Source organism: Canis lupus, chromosome 20, assembly GCF_048164855.1.
Source record: "Canis lupus baileyi chromosome 20, mCanLup2.hap1, whole genome shotgun sequence".
NCBI lineage: Eukaryota > Metazoa > Chordata > Mammalia > Carnivora > Canidae > Canis > Canis lupus.
The window spans coordinates 13899057-13919953 of NC_132857.1; the positions used below are offsets into that span (position 1 = coordinate 13899057).

The 20897-nt window shown below is 34.7% G+C and overlaps 1 protein-coding gene across 7 annotated transcripts in view; it reads left to right on the forward strand.

Moving 5' to 3' along the window:
• Positions 1-20897, forward strand: part of SCLT1 (sodium channel and clathrin linker 1) — a 177758-nt gene that overhangs the window by 2483 nt on the left and 154378 nt on the right. For 6 of the 7 annotated variants that reach the window (XR_012012785.1, XR_012012784.1, XM_072788391.1 and 3 more), the window contains exons 2-4: positions 9514-9581; positions 19190-19248; positions 20259-20331. Coding sequence is in view for 5 of the 7 variants with exons in the window: in XM_072788391.1 (XP_072644492.1) it covers positions 9514-9581; positions 19190-19248; positions 20259-20331 (200 nt within the window). In the remaining 2 variants the exon portion in view is untranslated. Of the gene's footprint in view, positions 1-6510; positions 6575-9513; positions 9582-19189; positions 19249-20258; positions 20332-20897 lie in introns of all 7 variants that reach the window. The other variant, XM_072788387.1, reaches the window with a different exon arrangement.

Below are 20897 nucleotides of genomic sequence, written 5' to 3' on the forward strand. Positions count from 1 at the left end.
AATGAAATGATGTAAATAAAGCATGGTTTCTAGGGCATAATAAATGTGCTATAAAATTTAGAATTAATGGACTATAATGATACCATACATTAGCATTCTTTTTTAGGTTTGAAGTGGGAATATCCGCCATCCCATAAGGAAGACTGGCTGACCTCCATCTCAAGTAGTGGGGGACAAGAGTTGGGTGATAAGGATTTTGGTTGGGGTGGGGAGGGTACCTGAATCACCCCAAAACTATGATTTTTAGAGGAATGAGCCAGCCATGTTTTCTTTTTAAATGGAAACTAGGATGCCGGTTACAGCTGAGGTGAAAACAGATGGCTTGACCTTCTCCCACTTATTCTAACCTTCACTACACTGACTTCTTTTGATCTTAATTGTCTCTTCATTTGTTCCATTTGGATTTGGTAGTCTAGCTCAAGAGAATTTGATTTAGTGTTTCTCAAGTAGCAACCCCTGTGATAAAGCATTAGCTTTACAAAAAACTACAGGTAATTCCAAACCCAGTCATGCTCCTAGTAAACTCCTAGCATAATTTCAAGACCCCATTCTCCCACCTCCATCTGAGAAAGGAAATTTGATAGTCCTTAGAGACCTGTTCAAAGAGATACTTGTTTATGAAGCTAAGAAATGAAAAAGTCATTCTTGTAGTGGGAATTTGGGAAGTGGAGATGAACTTATTTTTTCATTCTCTTAAGTGTTCTTCACAGGCCAAAAGTTTTTAATTTTGTTGAGGTTCTCAATTCTTTTTTTTTTTTTAAGATTTTATTTATTCATAAGAGACAGAGAGAGAGAGAGGCAGAGACATAGGCAGAGAGAGAAGCAGGCTCTCTCTGGGGAGCCTGATGTGGGACTCGATCCCAACACCCTGGGATCACACCCTGAGCCAAAGGCAGATGCTCAACCACTGAGCCACCCAGGCGCCCCTCAATTTGTTCTTATATGGATGTCTTATCTAAGTAATCTTTGCTTAATCAAAGGCTGCAAAGATTTTCTTCTATGTTTTCTAGAAATTTTGTAATTTTAGGTTTTACATTTAGATTTATGATCCACTTGGCTGAAATTTTGTATAAGGTTAAGATAAGGATCAAAGTTTACCTTTTTGCATATGAATGCAATTAAAAAGACTATCCTTTCTCCATTGGATTTCCTTTGCGAAAAGTCATTTGTCCTTATTCGTGTCCATCCATTTCTGGACTCTGTTCTGTTCCATTGACTTGTTTTATCTGTTTGAGCACCAGTGTTCCACTGTTTTGATTATTGCAACTTTATAGTAAGTCATAAAATCAGGTGATGTTAGCCTTTCAAATTTGTTCTTTTTCAGTTATTCTGGCTATTCTAGATGCTTTGCACTTCCATGTGGATTTTAGAATCAGCTTGTCAATGTCTTCAAAAAAAATGCTGAGATTTTGAGAGGCGTTGCATTGACTCTGTTGATCAATATGTGTAGAATTCATATCTAATGATATTTGAGTCCTCTTATCAATGAAAAGGTTGATCTCTGCCTGCATTTTCCCTCTTTGTGCCATAGCCTGAAAGTCTCTCACGTCATTCTCTCCATTGATGTGTCTATTATTTCTCTTGGCAATATTTTGTAGTTTTCAGTATATAGGTTTGCATGCCTTTTATCAGATTGATCCCTATGTATTCTGGTTTTGATACTATTATAAATGGTGGTATTCTTTTAATTTCTGATTTATCATTGCTAGTATATAGAAATACATCTTTTTTTGTGTTTTCTTTCATGTTGTACCCTGCAACCTTTTTAAACTCACTTACTCTGATAGGTTCTTTTCAAAGTTTATCAGATTTTCTACATAGATGATCTTTTCATCTGTCAATACACTTTTACTTCCTTTCCAATTTGGATGCCTTTCATTTCCTTGCTTTATTGTACTGGCTAGAACTTCGAGTACAGTTGAACACAGGTGGTTGAAGTGGACATCCTTTTCTTTGTCCTGATCTTAGGGTACAAGCGTCTGTCTTTCAGAATTAAGTATGATACTAACTGTAGATTTTTCAGAGGCGTTTTTAGATGATTGAGGATATTCCTTTCTAGTCCTAGTTGTCCGAGAGTTTTTATCAGAATGGATTTTGAATTTTTTTCAAATGCTTTTTCTCTGTTTATTGAGAGTATTGAATTTTTTTTTCCATTTTGACTTACATTGATTAATTTTCATATTACCTTTTTGGGGGGATAGACTTCTCTTATGTGTTACCCTTTTTATTGTTTGATTTGGCTTTCTAAACGTTTATTTAAAATTTTAATTTTCTATATTCATAAAGCCTTTTTTCCCTCTTCTCATCTCTATGTCTGGTTTTGGTAATAGGCAATGCTTTCCTCACGGAATTAGTGGGAAAATATTTTGTTTTCTTCAATTTTCTGGAAAAGTTTATGTAAAATTGACATTATTTCTTCCTTAAATGCTTGGTAGAATTTACCAGTAAAGACAACGGACCTAGAGTTTTCTTTGTGGAAAGATTTTAAACTGTAAATTTAGTTTCTTTAGTAGGTAAAGAGCTACTCAGTAGTCTGTTGTATGGTATTTTTTGGGTGTTTTTGTTGTTGTTGTTGTTGTTATGTACTGTTGTATACAGAGACCCTCCACAGATTTCATATATCCAGAATTTTCTCTCTCAGGTCATTAAGCTGGAGCAATTATAAGCCTCACTTCATTTATTTTGCATCTCTCATCATCATTATCTCTTGTCTAGTGTCTGGCAAACCATTATTTATTTGCTTTTGGTTGTAATAAGTGGGAAGGTAGTCCTTGTTACTTCATTTTGGACATAAGCAGAAGTCCTATTCAAGTTACCCTACTTTTGAAATCTTAAACACAAGTTTCTTACTCCTGGTAGAAGTATTCTTTGGCTTCATCAAGACTTCTGTTCTTTGACTCTTCATTTTCCTCTATATCCTTAAGTCTTTCCCAGCTTGTTTTTATTGCTTTCTCTTTTTTTAAAGATTTATTTATTCATTTGAGAGAGAGGGAGTGAGCATGTGTTATGCACAAATGAGGAGAGGGGCAGAGGGAGAAAATCTCAAGCAGACTCCCTGCTGAGTATGGAGCTGAATATGGGGCTCAGTCCCACAACCCTGAGATCATGACCTGAGCCACCCAGTTACCTCTGTTTTTACTAATTTCTTATACAGCTTATAACCATTGCCCATCGGTTCATCTACTCTCTTGTTAGTGATCTTAATATGTTTATAATCTCGGCTTTTTTGAGTAGCACATACTGGATAATACTTCATCCCTTAATTAGTTGTTTATGTTGCCTTAATAGTTCTCACACCCAGCTGTTCAATAACCATAGATAAAAAACTCAACTCTCTAGATAAGTACCACCACAAACTCAAGGTTAACTCATAACTAAAAAGTGATCAAGCTGGGATTTGAACCTAGGCCATCTAGTTCCAATGTCTATATTCTTAATGTCTACTCAACAAAGAGACTTGCGGGGATCCCTGGGTGGCGCAGCAGTTTGGCGCCTGCCTTTGGCCCAGGGCGTGATCCTGGAGACCCGGGATCGAATCCCACATCGGGCTCCCTGCATGGAGCCCGCTTCTCCCTCTGCCTGTGTCTCTGCCTCTCTCTCTCTCTCTCTCTCTGTGACTATCATGAATAAATAAAATCTTTAAAAAAAAAAAAAAAAAAGAGACTTGCAAGAAAAAAAGGGGGGAGGGGAGCCTGTTTCACTGATGTGCATAGAAACTAAAATCCTACATAAAAGAGGTGACTGGGTGGCTCAGTAGGTTAAGTGTCCCAACTCTTGATTTCAGCTCGGGTCATAACCTCAGGTTCATGAGATCGAGTCCTCCATCAGTCTCCATACTGAGTGTGGAGCTTGCTTAAGATTCTCTCTTCCCCTTCCCCTCTCCCTACTCCTGCCTCTCCCTCTCTTAAAAAATATCCTATGTAAAATATTAATCCAGTAATGAATGTCTGTATGTGTACATATATGTATACATATGCCTGTGTATAATTGTCTTCATATTGGGTTCATCCCAGTAATAGTTAGCATTAAAAATTACTGAATACAATCAAGAAGACCTAGGTTAATGGAGAAACCACTAACATATTAAATTTGTAGATTAGAATACTCAATATATTAAATATGTCAGTTCTTCAACAGATTAATGATTAGATTCCGTGCATTCTCAAGCTTAGTTTTTTTTTTTTTTTTAATTTTTATTTATTTATGATAGTCACAGAGAGAGAGAGAGAGAGGCGCAGAGACACAGGCAGAGGGAGAAGCAGGCTCCATGCACCGGGAGCCCGACGTGGGACTCGATCCCGGGTCTCCAGGATCACGCCCTGGGCCAAAGGCAGGCGCCAAACCGCTGCGCCACCCAGGGATCCCTCAAGCTTAGTTTTAACAGTATCGTTCTAAAATCTAGTGGGAGAGGGGCACCTGGGTGGTTCAGTCGGTTAGGTGACCAACTCTTGATTTCAACTCAAGTCGTGATCTCAGGGTTGTGAAATGGAGCCCTACATCGAGCTCCCCACTGGGTACAGAGTTTGCCTAAGGTTTTCTCTCTCCCTCTGCTCCTTCTCCCTACCCCCACTAGTACACACATTCTCTTTCTCTCTAAGAAATAAAAATCTAGTGGAAGACTTAAGAATAACCAAGAGAGTTTTGAAGAATATCAAGGTGAGATATTTTACCTGTCAGCTATTAAGACTTAAAATATCCAATTATTAAATCAACATTAGATTGTCATACATAGGTCAGTGGAATAAATTAGCAAGGAAAAGACATATATGTGAAACTTGTTATCTGAAAGAACAATACAAATCAGTGCTAGGATGGTCCTAGGATAATTGGCTATCCAAATAGGAAAGAAAAAATAATAAAGATACCTTTCCCACATATATAGAAAAACCATTCTGATATTTTGATTTAACGGCCAAAATTTAGAAAGATTTTTCACAAAAATAAACTCATACTAATAGAAAGATGGTTAAAGAATATGACAGGCCATTACAAAAAAAAAATAAAATTTGAAGAACTACTAAAAAATGAAAAATCCCAGTCTCATCAGTAATCCAGAAAATGCAATGTCCAACAGTGGAATAAGTGTTGAATGAATGAAGGAAATAGTAGTTACAGTAAAATTTTCTCCAGATTAAAGTCAATCTCTGAGGACTGTATTTCCCTCAGTAATTCACAATTGACTTCTGAACCATTTTAATTACTGAGAACTCAGATTTAGTGTTTTTTTCTTATTTGAACACCCTATCAGGTAGGGTGAAAAAAGATTTGCATTGGAATTATTATATCCATGACCGTATCTACAGCCTCCTCTTGAGAAGAGCAATAGGCAGAAACTAGATCCTATACGGTGCTAAAATTTTAGTGCTGTGTGTCAAGTTAACAATCTTAAAAGTTCTGTGGGCAACAATAAAAACATGGATAATTTCTTGTAAACTCGGTAAAAAATTAAAAACCATTTACCTTATCAGTATTCCATGATTTCTTTATCGGAATCTCATCTATTTGTCATATTTTGCCACTAAATTATATGTACTTTAAAGGAAGAAACTATTATCTGAAGTTCCCAAGATAGAATGTGTATACTACATGTGTGCATTTTATATATGCATTTTTAAAACTTGTATATTTAGTATGTATCCCATACATATGTATATGTGCTTATGTATAACATATACAGAAAAGTAAAGAAAACAAATATAAAGCTAAGTGAGTGATTTCCAAGTTCAAAACTCATATAACCACAATTCAGATCAAGAAATAGAACATTTCCAGGATCTCAGAAGACCCTTAGTAATCATAATCTTTCCCTCTTTCTCAAAGGTAATTAAAGATAACTAAGGTCTTTAATTTTACACTATGGTTTTGCTTGTGTTTGAGCTTTATATAAATGGAATCATAAACCGTGTATTCTTCTGTTTTGGGCTTCTTTAACATTGTATCTTTGAGATTTATCCATATTCTTACATGTAGATGTAATTTGTTCACTTTTGTTGCTATAAAATATTCCAGTTTTAAATTTATCATGTTTATCCCTTCTTCTTTTGATGGACAATTGCAGTTTCCAGTTTGGAGGCCATTGAGAATAATGCTGTTTTCAACATTTTTTGTCATGGCTCTTGGTGCTCACATGCACACATTTTGGTTATGTATATTCTTAGGAGTTATGTATATGTTTAATTTTAAAGTTATACTAATTTACATTCTCACCAGCAGTGTACAAAAGTTTCATTATTTTACATTGGCACCAATATGTTCTCTAATTTTAGCTCTTTATTGTAATTTTATTTGTATTTTTCTGATGCCTAATTAGGTTGAGCAGCTTTTCTATATTTATTAGCCCCCTAGGTAACCTTTATGTGAAATGCCCACTCATGCCTTCTTAACACTTTTCTATAGGATTGTCTGCCTTTTAATTGATAGTTTTTTGTATATTCTAGGTATAAGCCCTTTATCTATCATATATGTTGGGAATAATTTCTCCATGTTCATGTCTTGTATTTTTACTCCTAGAAGTGTCTTTGGTGAACAGAAGTTCTTAATGTGGTTCAGTCTGTCAGACTTTTTTTCATTTATGGTTAGTGTTTTTTGTATTCTGATTTAAAAATCTTTCCCTACCTTAAGATTATAAAGATATTCGCGGGACGCCTGAGTGGCTCAGCAGTTGAGCTTCTTTCTGCCTTTGGCTCAGGGAGTGATCCTAGAGTTCTGGGATCCAGTGCCACATCGGGCTCCCTGTAGAGAGCCTGCTTCTCCTTCTGCCTATGTCTCTGCCTGTGTGTCTCTCATGAATAAATAAAAATCTTAAAGATTATAAAGATATTCTATTCTTCTCTAAAATTTGTTTTGGCATTCACAGTTATATCTTCATTTCACCCAGAACTGATTTTTATGGATAATGTTTTATTTTTTATGAGGACATCCAGTTGACCCAGAACCAATTTTAAAAAGATTATTCTTTCCCTCTCACTGCCTGGAGTGCACTTTCAATTATCATTCAGGTGTCCTAAATGAGCATGTATGTGTCTTTGTGTTCTTTATTCTCTTCCATTGATCAATTTCTTATTTTTATACAACTATCACACCACAGTAAATCTTAATGTCCAGTAAAGCAAGTCCTCCCCCATTCCCTTTTGCAAGAATGTCTAGCTATTCTTGTTAGGTTACTACCTGTTTTAAAAGAATTGACTTTTAAATTTCTGCAGTATCATCTTTTGGAATGTTAATTGAGACTGCATTGAATCTATCTATAGATTAACTTGCGGAGAACTGGTATCTTCACAATACTGACCCCTGTAAACCTTGAGTATCTCTCTCCACCTAGTTAGTCTTTTTCTCCTGAATGTTTCATAGTACACAGTCTTACACATCTTCTGTATAAATCCTTTAGATTTATTCCTTGACATTGGGTTTTTGGTATGGTATTATAAGTAATATCTTTTATTATTTTCTAACTTTATGTTGCCATTATACAGAAATATAATTAATTTTTGTATATTGACCTTGTATCCAACAACCATGCTAAACGTCACCACTATTCTAAGAATTTATCTGTATGTTCTATGGGATTTACCTCTATCTACACATGCATAACTGTGGTTAATAACAGGGTTTTTTTTTTTTCCTTTTCTGTCTTTATACCTTTTATTTCTTATTGCATAAACTTAGACTTCCAGTACAGTGTGAATGTCAAGAGAATTTGTCCTTGTCATTCAATTTCCAAGGAAAGTTTTCAACATTCTCATCCTTATGTATGATATTTACTGTGCATTTATGTAGAAATCCATTGTTATATTAAAGAAATTAACTTCTGTTCTTATATTCCTGATGCTTTATCATGAATATATCTTAAATTTCATCACTGTAGCTTTTGATTGTATTTGTTGATCTTTTTTGTGTGTTTATTTTCAATTTCTTTGGGGTGGGCTTATCTTTATTAATCCCTTGATGCTCTTTGAGTGTAATTTGCTTTTCTTCTAACTTTTTGGGATAGACCTCTAGTTTATTGACTTAAGCCTTTTTTTTCTACTATATGCAATAAAGCTATAGATTTCTTTTCGGGGGCGCCTGGGTGGCTCAGTCAGTTAAGCATCTGCCTTTGGCTCAGGTCATGATCCTAGGGCCCTGGGATCAAGTCCCACATTGGGCTCCCTGGTTAGCAGGGAGCCTCCTTCTTCCTCTACTCCCTGTTTGTGCTTTCTAGATCGCTATCTCTGTCTCTTTCTCAAATAAATAAAGTCTTTTTAAAAAATTTTTTAAAGGTTTCTTTTTAAGCAGGCTTTCAGGTATTACATATTCACTGTCAGTTCAAAATACATCCAGATTTGTTTTGTAATTCCTCTTGTGACCCATGCATGGGTTATTAAAAAGAAATTTCTGAACTTCAAAATGTGTGAAAATTTTCCTTTTACTTTTTGGGTTTGATTCTAGCGTAATTGCCCTGTTGTCAGGTAACATGCTCATTTTAACTTTTAGTCTTTCTGAAAGTTGAGATTTACTCTCTTGCTAGGAAATTATCAGTTTTTAATGATCCATGTGGGGCAGCCCGGGTGGCTCAGCGGTTTAGCACCGCCTTGGGCCCAGGGCGTGATCCTGGAGACCTGGGATCGAGTCCCACATCGGGCTCCCTGCATGGAGCCTGCTTCTCCCTCTCTCTCGGCCTCTCTCTCTCTCTGTCTCTCATGAATAAATAAATAAAATCTTTTAAAACATTGATCCATGTGATCTTGAAATAATGTTTTGTACATCTACTGTGTTCTATGATATTTTTATTCACTTCAAAAAACATACAAATCGGGACGCCTGGGTGGCTCAGCAGTTAAGCGTCTACCTTCCGGCTCAGGGCATGATACTGGAGTCCTAGGGATCGAGTCCCGCATCGGGCTCCTGCGTGGAGCCTGCTTCTCCCTCTGCCTATGTCTGCTTCTCTCGTGACTAAATAAATAAAGTCTTTAAAAAAAAAATACAAATCACCTTATGCTTACTGAGAGCACTTGGCTTTATTCCAGTCCTTCATTTCTGTTATCTCTTGCTCCTATTTAATTTGGAATTTTTGTTCTGCCATTTCTCTTCTGTGTGGATGTTTAGCCTGGAACAGAATTTCAGTCAGTTTTCACTATTGGAAAAAAATGTGGCTATAGTTTATCTTTTCAATTCTTTTCACTTCTAGTAGCAAGAATAAAGTGGAGAGTTTTTGTTTTGTTTTGTTTTGTTTTTACTTCTGCTAACCTGAAGAGTAAAAACTAAGAGAAACAGAGAATTAAAGTTTATGAAGTCATAAAAATTAGTTCTTTGTAGCTATTTTTCCTACTGGCAGTAGGTAGTTGACTTACATGTATAGAAGGGCCTTTTCTTAAATTCCAGAAACGTATTCAAATTGAAGGCTCATTTTGGGAAGCAGTGAAGACTAGCAGTTTTGCATTGGTTATATCAGATAATAACTACCTTGCTTGTAGTTTTTAAATATTAAGCATTAGCCAGTGAACTACAGATTGGTTTTTTCCCTCTTCGTTTCAGATCAACGACTAAATGAAGTTCTTAGACGGTATCAGATGGAAGATTTTTCCAAATATTCATTGGTGCAGGTATGTAAATTAATTGATGTCTAACAAACTAGGTTCAAATTTGGTTGTAAATCTGTTCATATAAATATATTTAGGGTTCTCATGTGAGGTTGCTTACAACACTGAAATTTGTTTACAACTGGGATTCTTAGAATGGAAAGCTTGTTTTTGCTTAATAAATGTAGCTCTTGGACCATAGAAATTGCCCTTATTTTTGGAGTTAGAGCTTATGAATTATGTATGATGTTAAACTGTCTTGAGTTCTAAAATGAGAATCCATTGACATTTTGAAACCTGCTAAAATCATTTCTTAAGATACATTTCAGACTAAGTTTTAACTTGAAATTCTCATAAATGATGGCAAGTGAAAACTAAATCAAAATGGTAAATGTTTGATTTACTGTCATGTATTTATGACATTGTTTTTATTTCATTTTAAAGATTTTATTTATTCATGAGAGACAGAGAGAGAGAGAGAGAGGCAGAGACACAGGCAGAGGGAGAAGCAGGCTCCATGCAAGGAGCCTGACGTGGGACTCGATCTCGGGTCTCCAGGATCACACCGTGGGCTGAAGGCAGCACTAAACCGCTGAGCCACCTGGGCTGCCCTATGACATTGTTTTTAATATTTCTTTCCTTGGGTGCATGTTCTTATTTAAGTATTCTGTTAAAAAAATTTTTTTCAAGCAACAAAGTATATTTATTGGTGGACTCTGAGTTACACAATATTAAAAACAGTAGTTCCTATATTAGTGATAACTCCCTACCAATTTAATAAGGAAGTGTTTTACTTTTGACATCAATGAATCTTGTAACTAAAACATATTGTTTTGGGACACCTGGGTGGCTCAGTCAGTTAAGTGTCTTTCTTTTGATTTCGGTTCAGGTCATGATTTCAGGGTTGTGAGATGGAGCCCCTCATTGAGCTCCATTCTGGGCATGGAGCCTGCTTGGGGATTCTCTCTATCCCTCTCCCTCTACTCTACCCCTCACCCCTCACATACCCCCTCACCTCCGCTCAAGCGTGCTCATTCTCTCTCAAAGAAAAAAAAAAACCAAAAAACTATCTTAAAGTTATCAGAAAGGTTGTTTTTAAGAAATTATAAAGGAATAGTTTATCTTGTTGACTTGACTATACTTATCCTTATAGATATTTTTATTGTATTCTGAACATTTATCCTGCTGCTCTGTTTTTATTTACAAAGACCAGACTTAAGTTCCAGAGGGTCTTAATACTGTCCATCCACCAAGTTAATCATGATACTGTTTTTCTTATGTTGTTACTCATACATAACTAAGAACTGCTATCACTTAGGTGGTAGATAATCTTCCATAATACAATAGGCCCTAAATTTCTTTTTTTTTCTGCTTACTGTCTTATAGAATATGCCTAAAAGGAGGATTCAAACAAAAGTGATTTTAAAGCCCGAGAAGATCTCTGGGCACAGTATTGTATCATATCTACTGTACACGATATGTAGCTGGTTTTATCAGATAAAACAGTGATTCTAGGTAGCCCTTTAGAGGCACCTGCCTTATACATTGTGATTATAATTAATTAAAGCCTCAAGGCTACATACCAAGATCAGGTCTTCTTTTATTTCGTAATGTAGTCTTCTGTGAAATTACAGCTCCTTTAATTCCCTAAAGGTACATACTCTTCTTTTACAGGTACTATTATAGTCATACAATCAGATAATGACTCCTAGCTTTTATTATTGGTGGTAGTATATTGTTACTGCCTAAGAGTCTTCTGCTGTTCACCATCTTTTCGAAATATGTTGCTTTCTCAAAGCACCATTTCCCATGGATCTTGCCTTTCACTGCATAGTTTGTAGTGATGAGAAAGGAAGTGGTATAAGAGCATGAGAGAGAGATAATAATCTAGTTTCTAGCAGTAAGGTCCATATCCTTGGCCTTATGTAGTGTATTCTTTGGTTCTTTACCTCAGAAACATCATTCTGGCTTCTGAAAAAATGTTCAAGAGAAATTTTATTTTTATTTTTACTTTTTACTGTGTATAATAAAAGAAAACACATAAGTAGGAGGAAACCATTATCAAAGATTATGTGAAACCCAGGAGCACTGGCTGAGATCTCTTGTCACTAACTGGTGATTGCCACCAGCAACAGAAATCCTTCATGAATTTTTGTTTGCCCTTTTTGTTCACCAATGTTTCCCAGGTGCCTAAAACAACTCTTGTTAGTAGATGCTCAATAAGTATTTTTTGAATGAGTGAAACATCATATATCCTTTTACTTTCTTCCTACCTACTTATCTTCCAACATCATTTGAGCTCTATATGCCATGTACAATGAAAATGGAGTTTAAAAAATCATGATCAGCTTGTAAAATACCAACAGTTCATGCTTTTCCTTTTTTCAAGATAAAATCCTAATGAGATGTTCTTCTCCTTCCTCACACTGGGAAAATTGCCAAGACTTGTATTAAATTAACATACTTTATGAAACTTTCCTAATATTGGAAAAATAAAGCTGCCAGAATGTGATATTTATTTCTTATATTTTAAGTTGAAATTTTAAACTTGATTTTCTATAAAAACTATTATAAGTGATAGTTTTAAAATTCTTTTGTGCTGTCACTGTATAATGATCATTTAGGGTTTCCATGGTTCAAAGAAAGTTTTGTGAAATGCTTTAAGGTTCTTTTGTGTAGTATTGTTTCATAGGAAAATACACAATACAACTATAATAACTAATAATACATAAATTATATGGATTTAAACTGAAAGTTGTATTTTTCCAATGTGTCGAATAGCTTGTATATTTCATATATTTGGTTCATTATACTTTAATAGTTGATTCATCTTTTATTTATTTATTTTAAAGATTTATTCCTTTATTTTTAGAGAGTGCATGCACATGTTTGCATGGGGGGCAGGAGGGAGAGGGAGTCTTAAGCAGACTCTGCCCTGAGTGTGGAGCCTGCCCTGTGGGGCTCGATCTCACAACCCTGAGATTATGACCGGAGCCAAAATCAAGAGTTAGACACGTAACTGACTACACCACCCAGGCATAAGAATCATCTTTTTAAAAAACTTCTTATAATTATAATGTAATCTTCTAAAGATATTTTAAATAACCACTAATTTCTTTTTTTTTTTAAGATGATTTATTATTTATTAGAGAGAGAGAGAGAGAGGCAGAGACACAGGCAGAGGGAGAAGCAGGCTCCATGCAGGGAGCCCAATGCGGGACTCGATCCCAGATCTCCAGGATCATGCCCTGGGCTGAAGGTGGCACTAAACCGCTGAGCCACCCGGGCTGCTGAATAACCACTAATTTCTTGAATGGTCCCTTCAAGATAGTTTTGAAATTTAATTGTTTTTCTATGATTATTTTGTGTTTTTTATATAAATAGTATTTCAAGTGGCATTGCTTTCTGATAGTGTGGTAGTGGGCACTGACAAATTTGGAAAGATTTTAGTCAATAAGGTGGAAAATTTTCCTCTTTTCCAATTTCTTTGTTCCTACCTTCCCCCCCCCCCCTTAAATATCTGTCTTTTCTTACATGTAAGCTAGTTAATTCCTCCTTATAATCTCTGCCATACCAGTGGATGTATGTACTGAGGGATTAGTGTTTTGGTTCTCTTTAAACTTGCTGGAGGGACAGGGGCAGGAGAGTAGAATTGGACCAAAAAGAGGCCCTGGGGCAGGAAAGGATTTGATATGCTTGCATTATATGTAAGAGCTGGTCCCAACTATAATCAAATAATAGTTATTTGAAAATACATTGAAAGGAACAGGAGGGCCACTACTGTTGATCATGAGTTAAAAAATATAAGACTTCATAGGTAAAATGTAGCAAACTACCTGTACTATTTGAATTGAATCAAATTACTGGCTCTCTCAGCCAGCACTGTCCAATAGAACTTAGGATGGTGATGGAAATCTGTAGCTTGATGCTGTCCAATAAGGTAGCCGTTAATCACATGGGACTTTTGAGCACTTGAAATTAAGCTAGTATAACTGGTAGATGCTTTATTTTATTTTCATTTTAAATAATTTAAATTTAAAGTAGATGGATGAAGCTTGTAGCTATCGCGTTGGCCAGTGCAGTTCTAGACTCTCCATCTGTTGGAATTATTCAGGTTCAAAACGTTGAAGAGTTGATTTTGCATCATCCCATGATGATATTAGAAAATCAGTGATCCCAGGAGGCGCCTGGGTGACTCATTTGGTTAAGTGACTCTTGATGTTGGCTTGGGTCATGATCTCAGGGTCATGAGATCGAGCCCCATGTCACGCTCTGTGCTGAAAGTGGAGCCTGCTTAAGATTCTCTCTTCTTTTCCCTCTGCCCTTCCCTGCTGTCACAAGCTCTTACTCTCTCCAAAAAAAGAAAGAAAAGAAAAGGAAAAGAAAAGAAAACGATTTAGCACTTTAAAGAGAGTCTAATTGTAAGAGTTTAGCAACTTCTTATGCTGTACATCAACCTTCATTGATAAATGATGAAAATCAATCTCCTCATGATATGAATGATTTGCTACAACACTCTAAAAATATGCAACAACACTCACAAAATGCTAGCCAGTCTATATTTTCTTCCAAATGATGGAGAAAGGATACAATTAACATATTTCATAGCCAGTAATATAGATTAAAGTAAGGGCACAAAATTAAACATTCAGAATTATAATTAGAATACTCAGTGTATAGTTTCCTCAGAGGAAGAGAAGTGTCCAGAAAATTTGTCTACCCAACTGTAATTCAGTATTTTTGATATTCTTTCTATGATACACTCTCCTTGTCATCTCAGGCAGTCATTTTGGGATGAAAATAAATAGAAATTAATTGTATGTTATCCATTATATTAAAGACATATAAAATTCTCTGTAGGTTTCTTTTATTTAGGATAGTTTGTCTAAATTTTGTTTTAGAGAATATAAAAAGGATATTTATAAATGCTTTTATTATTTTGGTGAGCTTAGCTTAGTGAATAGGCTTGTTTTGTACACCTGAAGCTAATGACATGTTAATTATATTTCAATTAAAAATATGTAAACAACATAAATATATGTAAATATACTAATGCATATATATAAATGCTTCTTTAAAAAGATTATTTTTTTTTAGTATCTCTACACCCATCATAGGGCTTGAAACTACAACCCCGAGATCAAGAGTCACAACTCTATTGAGTGAGCTAGCCAGGTGCCCCTCTGTAAATACTTTTATAGTCGATTTCAATCTTACTCTCCCAAATTGATTTTTTCCAATAGATGTTGAATTGTTAAGTCATACAGTCTTTTACTCTAAAAATTTCACTAACAAGTGGGAAAGGATTGCTGAATCTTTATTCTTTCAAATATTTTTCTTATATTTTGATTTATCAGGTTTACAATCATGTAATTTTTATAATTCAGATTATTGGTCATTTATTCTTATGTTAGTATTTCCTTAGTAACTATCATCAGAAAATAGTTTCAGAACAGTGTCTTTATAGAATTTAGTTTAATATATATTGACCACCTCCTTTATGTAAGGCACTATGCCAGAAGCTGTAGTGATATGGAAATGTGTATAATTAAAATTACCATTTCACAGGAACCTAAAGACTAGTAAAAATATTGGCTAAGACAAATGTTAAATAGGTATAAGGCATTTTATTTGTATCTTCACCTTAAAGCCAAATATGGGTATCGGGGAGGGGAAAGGAGATCATCTAGAGTTGGAAAGATCAGGGAAAGTTTCTTGAAAGATGTAGCATGCCTGTTGGGTACTGAAAAGTAGGTAAGATTTCCAAAGAACTTCAGTGGAAGCTAAAAGAAGGGGTAGTGGAAAGCATTGCGGATGGACCCACTGGCATGATGAGAAGCCAAAGGAGGTGAGAAAGTGGAGGTTGTATTTAGGGAGTAAAACATACTTCATTTTTTATACTGTGTTTGGCATATATGAGAGAACTAATGGAAAATAGCATTAGGAAGGGTAGGGTGTTTGTATCTACACTGTAGAGGGCCTTCAATGGTTAAGTTGAGTTTGAATTTAATTTAGTAAACACTGAGCAATTATTAAATACTGTTTAGAAGAATGATAAAGTGGAGTGAAACATAATAGGAATAACAATTAGGAAACTTAAAATTGATGGATGGGAGGTTAATGAGGGCTTGAGTTATTTTGTAGAATGCCATCTATCTCTACCTATTAGTCCTAACAATGGTAGTTGATTTTATTTTTATAAAACTCCTAAGAAATTTGAGAAATAATTTTAAAGTTTGAACTACTTAATTATTCCAAGAAGACTTTTAATAACTTTTGAACAATTGAAAGTTAAGCTATCACTTGTCAGTTAATTACTTAAATAATACAATAACTATTTTTAATAGCCTAGGATTAAGTAAATCCTCCTCTGAAATTACATAGACTGCTAGATACATTTATTCTTTAATCTGTCAGGGGTCTCTGGAAGTTTACCTTTGTGTCTGGTTCCATGTGAACATGTCTGTTGAGGCTTTGTATTTTGAGAGCTAATCCTTTCCATGTGGGTTGAATGCTTATAATGTATACCTTGGTTAGCCAATAGATTTTTCACCCAAGTTAAAAAAGAAAAAAAAAAAATAAGCAAAGATTTATTAATAGTTTTCTGTATGTCAGGAATTATGCTAAACACTTTACATATATTATTCCTGTATTTAAATTTATATATTTCAAACATCAAAGTGTCGAAGATATTCAAAATAATATCTGTGCAGCTACCACCTGATTGTGTCCATTGCTAGCTTTTTGCCATGTTTATTTCTGGTCTTTTGTTGTTAAGAAATAAAACATTGCAGAAACAGTTCAGTCTCTCTCTACATCTTGTCCATTTCCTTCTATCCCTTCCCAGTGGTACTTACATCCTTATTAGTGTTTTTCAATACTATAGTGCTCCAATTTCTACTATATATGTTCATATCTGAAATAATTTTATTGTATTGTTTAGCAAGTTTAAAATCTTATATAAAATACTGTCTGTATCTGACTGCGAAACTTGCTTTTTTTGCTCAACATTATTTTTAAGAATTTGATACACATATCACAAGTTCATGCATTATAACTGTTGTCCACTACATTTCAATTTCACTGTGTGAAATTGACCACTGTGTGTGGTCTAATAAGACCACAGGTTATCCATTCTCCTATTGAAGGGCATTTGGATTTTGTCCAATTCTTACATTTTGCAGTAATGCTTAAGCACGTTATTAAATATGTCTCTATATACTGCACATCTGAGAGGTTTTTTAGGATGTATATCTAAAATTGGAGTTTTCTCATCTTCAGGTTTACTCGAAATTGTCAGAGGTGGTTGTACTTGTTTTCATTCCCATTCATGGTGTATGAAAGTGCTTCTTCTTTTTTTTTTTTTTAAAGATTTTATTTATTTATTCATGATAGTCACAGAGAGAGAAAGAGAGGCAGAGACACAGGCAGAGGGAGAAGCAGGCTCCATGCAGGGAGCCCGACGCGGATTCGATCCCAGGTCTCCAGGATCGCACCCTGGTCCAAAGGCAGGCGCTAAACCACTGCGCCACCCAGGGATCCCTATGAAAGTGCTTCTTGTAAAACATCCTTCTGAGCCATTGATGGCATTGTCAGGCATTTTGTTATCGTCATCGTGATTGGTGTAAAATGATAATCTCACTGTTGTTTTATTTGTATTTCCCTAATTATTAATGAGGTTGTGCTTGCCTTTATTACTGATCTCAGATTTCCTCTTTATTTCGCCTGTTAATACTTTGTTCACTGACACATGTAGAAAGTTTTCAATTTGTGAGTTTTCATATATCTTGTTTATATGCCTTCTAGTGGAAAAGTTTTAACTTTTAATAGTCATGCATCAGTGTTTTACTGTTGCAACTTAAGTCCTTCGCTAGCATAAATGGCCTTTCCATATTTAAGTCTTTAATCAGAAGTAGTAGAAGTAACCTATTTGTTTTCGTGATATGTCCATAGTAATGCATATAAATCTTACTAATTTCTTGAACTACTTATGGGATCCTATTGTATTACTTTCATTTAGCTTATTGATGGACATTTTTTTCTATTACAGTAAAAGCTGTACTGAACATCATGTACATCTCCTTGTTATTTGGTCATGTTACGAATGTTGCTGGTGTTTTAACTTTGTTTATGGTATTTTCAACTGCATAGAAGCTTTAAATTTGGATGTTGCTGGTGTTTTAACTTTGTTTATGGTATTTTCAACTGCATAGAAGCTTTAAATTTGGATGTTGTAGAATATTTCAGTGTTTACGCTTATAGATTTTATTCCTGGTATCTTCCAGCTAGAAAATGTATTTTGAGTGAAAGTACACTAGGCACTACTTGTATATTAGTGAACAAAACAAACAAAAGCATCTACATTAAGAAAGCTTTCTCTGTCTCAAGGTCAAAAATGCATTTTCTTTCAACAGTTGTTAAATATTTTTAAAACATTTGGATCTCTATCTGTATTTTATTTTTCCATTTAATCCATACTGGAGTGTAATTTTGTTACCTAACACTGTTACTTGAAAGCAATATTTTGTCTATTCAGTCATATTTCCATTTTTTTTATGTACCATGTTTCTATAAGTGTTTGAATCTATTTCTGTATTTCCTATACTTTTCTGTTTGTTACTGTGTCTGTACCATAGTGTTTTAATTACTCTGGCATTACATTGTTTTGATATGTAGTAGGGCAAGTCCTTTCCTCTTTTCTTCTTTTCCTTCCCCCTGCCAGTTTTTTGCCAAGCTATCTTGGCTCTTACGCATTTACTCATTCATAGGAACTATAAAATTTGCTTAAAATAAAGTTTCATAAATCATTCTATTGGAATTTCTTCTTGGAATTGCACTGCAGTTGCAGTGAATTTTAGAGAATTGATATATTCACAGTATATCAGCTTTTTTTTCCAGTATATCAGTTTTGACCTTTCACGTATTCATGAATGGTATAGTAGCGTTTATTTATATCTTCTTTTATGTCCTTCAGTAAAGTTGATTTTTCAGTAAGTCATTGAAACTTTTTTTTTATTATTGTTATTCCCAGATATGACGTTTTGTTACAGTAGTGAATAGGGTATTATTTCCTTTTACATTTTCAAATTATTGCTGGCATTTGAGAAAGCTGTTCTGTTGATCTTCTGATAACTTAGTATATTCTCTTATTAGACCTAATAATTAATAGCTTGTACGTAGTTTTCTAGGTAAATGGTCAAATTGTCTATAAATAATAATAGTGTTGTATCTTCTTTTTCAACCTTTAAATTTTGAATTCTCTACCCTGGTTCCACTGAAGTTAGCAGTGATAGCGAGTAGCCTTGTGGTATACTTCACTTAATGCAGTGCTTTTGATGTTTTACCATGAAAGATAGTAATTGATGCAGGTTTCCAGTAGATATTCTTTATCAAGTTGAGAAAATTCTTCCTACATTAAGTTTGTGAGAGTTTTTATTATGCATGAATGTTAAGATTTACCAAATAATTTCAACATCAATTTAAATGATTACTTGCTTTTCTTTGTCTTTTTCAATTGCATTAGATTTTCTAAGGTTGTGAAATTCTTAATTGTATTTAATTTTACACTACCATCAATTTTGGGTTTGGATGATGTGAGAAAACATTTTAAGATACAATATCCTCTGTTATAGGAAGCTGTCTTCAAAGGAGATGGAGATGACACATTAAAAAACACAGTAGTTGATCGAAGGTAAGATTGAGTTACCAGAAAAATGGTGTTTTCTTAAATATATTTATTATTGTTAAAATAATTCCTTTATTATTAAGATTGTTTATTTCATAGTTTGCTATAATTAGATTTATTTTTTTAAGATTTTATTGATTTATTAGAGAAAGTGAGCACAGGCAGAGGGAACGGCAGAGGGAGAAGGAAAAGCAGACTCCCTGCTGAGCAGGACTCTACCCTAGGGTCCTGGGGTCTTGACCTGAGCCAAAGGCAGATGTTTAACCAACTGAGCCACCCAGTCACCCTTATAATTAGATTTAAATATTAAATATACAAGGGAGAAAAAGCCAGCATTATAGTAGTTCTCAACTGGAGTGATTTTATATACCTCATATTTGTAACATCCTCTGGAGCTTCTAGGTATAATCTAAAACCAGCCCCCATAAGTGGAAAGCAAGGAGAAACTGAAGGAATAGTCAGACCACTCCGGATTGGTAGGTGGCAAATTTATTAAGCAATAGGTTTATCTTCAGAGGTTGGGTGACAAACTAGATTTCCTCACCTGCCTGCCATAATCTCTAACATTTGTGTAGAAACTTTAACTTGGTTCAGTTACATACGCAGGAGGCCTTAACTGGGTTCATGTACATACCCAGTATACATAGCCTCAGTATTACATTACTACTATCATTAGACTGTACCTTTGGAGCTGCTTCTGGGAGGGGGGAACTCAAGCAGAACACTGTTCCAGGGATAGGGGACTGGTGAGGAGCCTCCAATTGCCCAGGTTCAGCTCAAGGATCAACTGGCAATTGTCTTCTTGATGAACTCCTTCATTACCTCCCTTCCCTCAATATTTGACAGTATCTGGAAATAATTAATTGGACCAAGATTGAGAACAGGAAAAAAACAAAATATGAATTGTTATGGAAACATTTAACATTAAAATGTTGATGTTCAATTTAATTCACATGTTATACATTAACCTTTATTTAAACAATATGTCATTTTTAAATTATATATTTTTTCTTTAGCTTTTTAGCTCCTCTTATTATTGAGTATGATAAGCATCTGGAAGAGCTAAATGGACAGCTGAAGTATTACAAGGTATGAAATCAGTTAACAAGCTTTTTATAATATTTTACTATTAAAAATACATTCTTTTCAAAAACATGGATGAGGAATAAAATATTTAGGCATAACTAATCAATTCTTGGCTGTCGATAAGAGAGAGCGTGTATGTGTGTGTGTGTGTGTGTGTGTGTGTGTGTGTATGTGTATGTTTAAAGACTATGTTCAAGTTTTTGTTTTTTGTTTTTTTTAAATTCATTGTTTCCTTGTTCCTGATATCTCCTTGAAACATCTCTTAGATGCTTGAAGCTCTTAAACTCATTATTTATATGCTTACATCTTTACTTTTCTCCCAGGGAGACCCAAAACCATCTCATACTTTTAGACCTTTCTCTTTACCTTCTTTCTACCTGTATTTCCCACTTTTTGAAGAATGGAATTACCCCCTGAATTTCAAATATTATGTCCATCAGATTTTAGATGCATTTGATCAACTTCTAATATGAGCTTAAGCTGTGGCAGCTTTTGTCTGAAATCCTTAGTAATGAAGGTTTATTTTTAGGAATGAAGAGAGAGAGGATACATCTGAATCCTAGAATTTC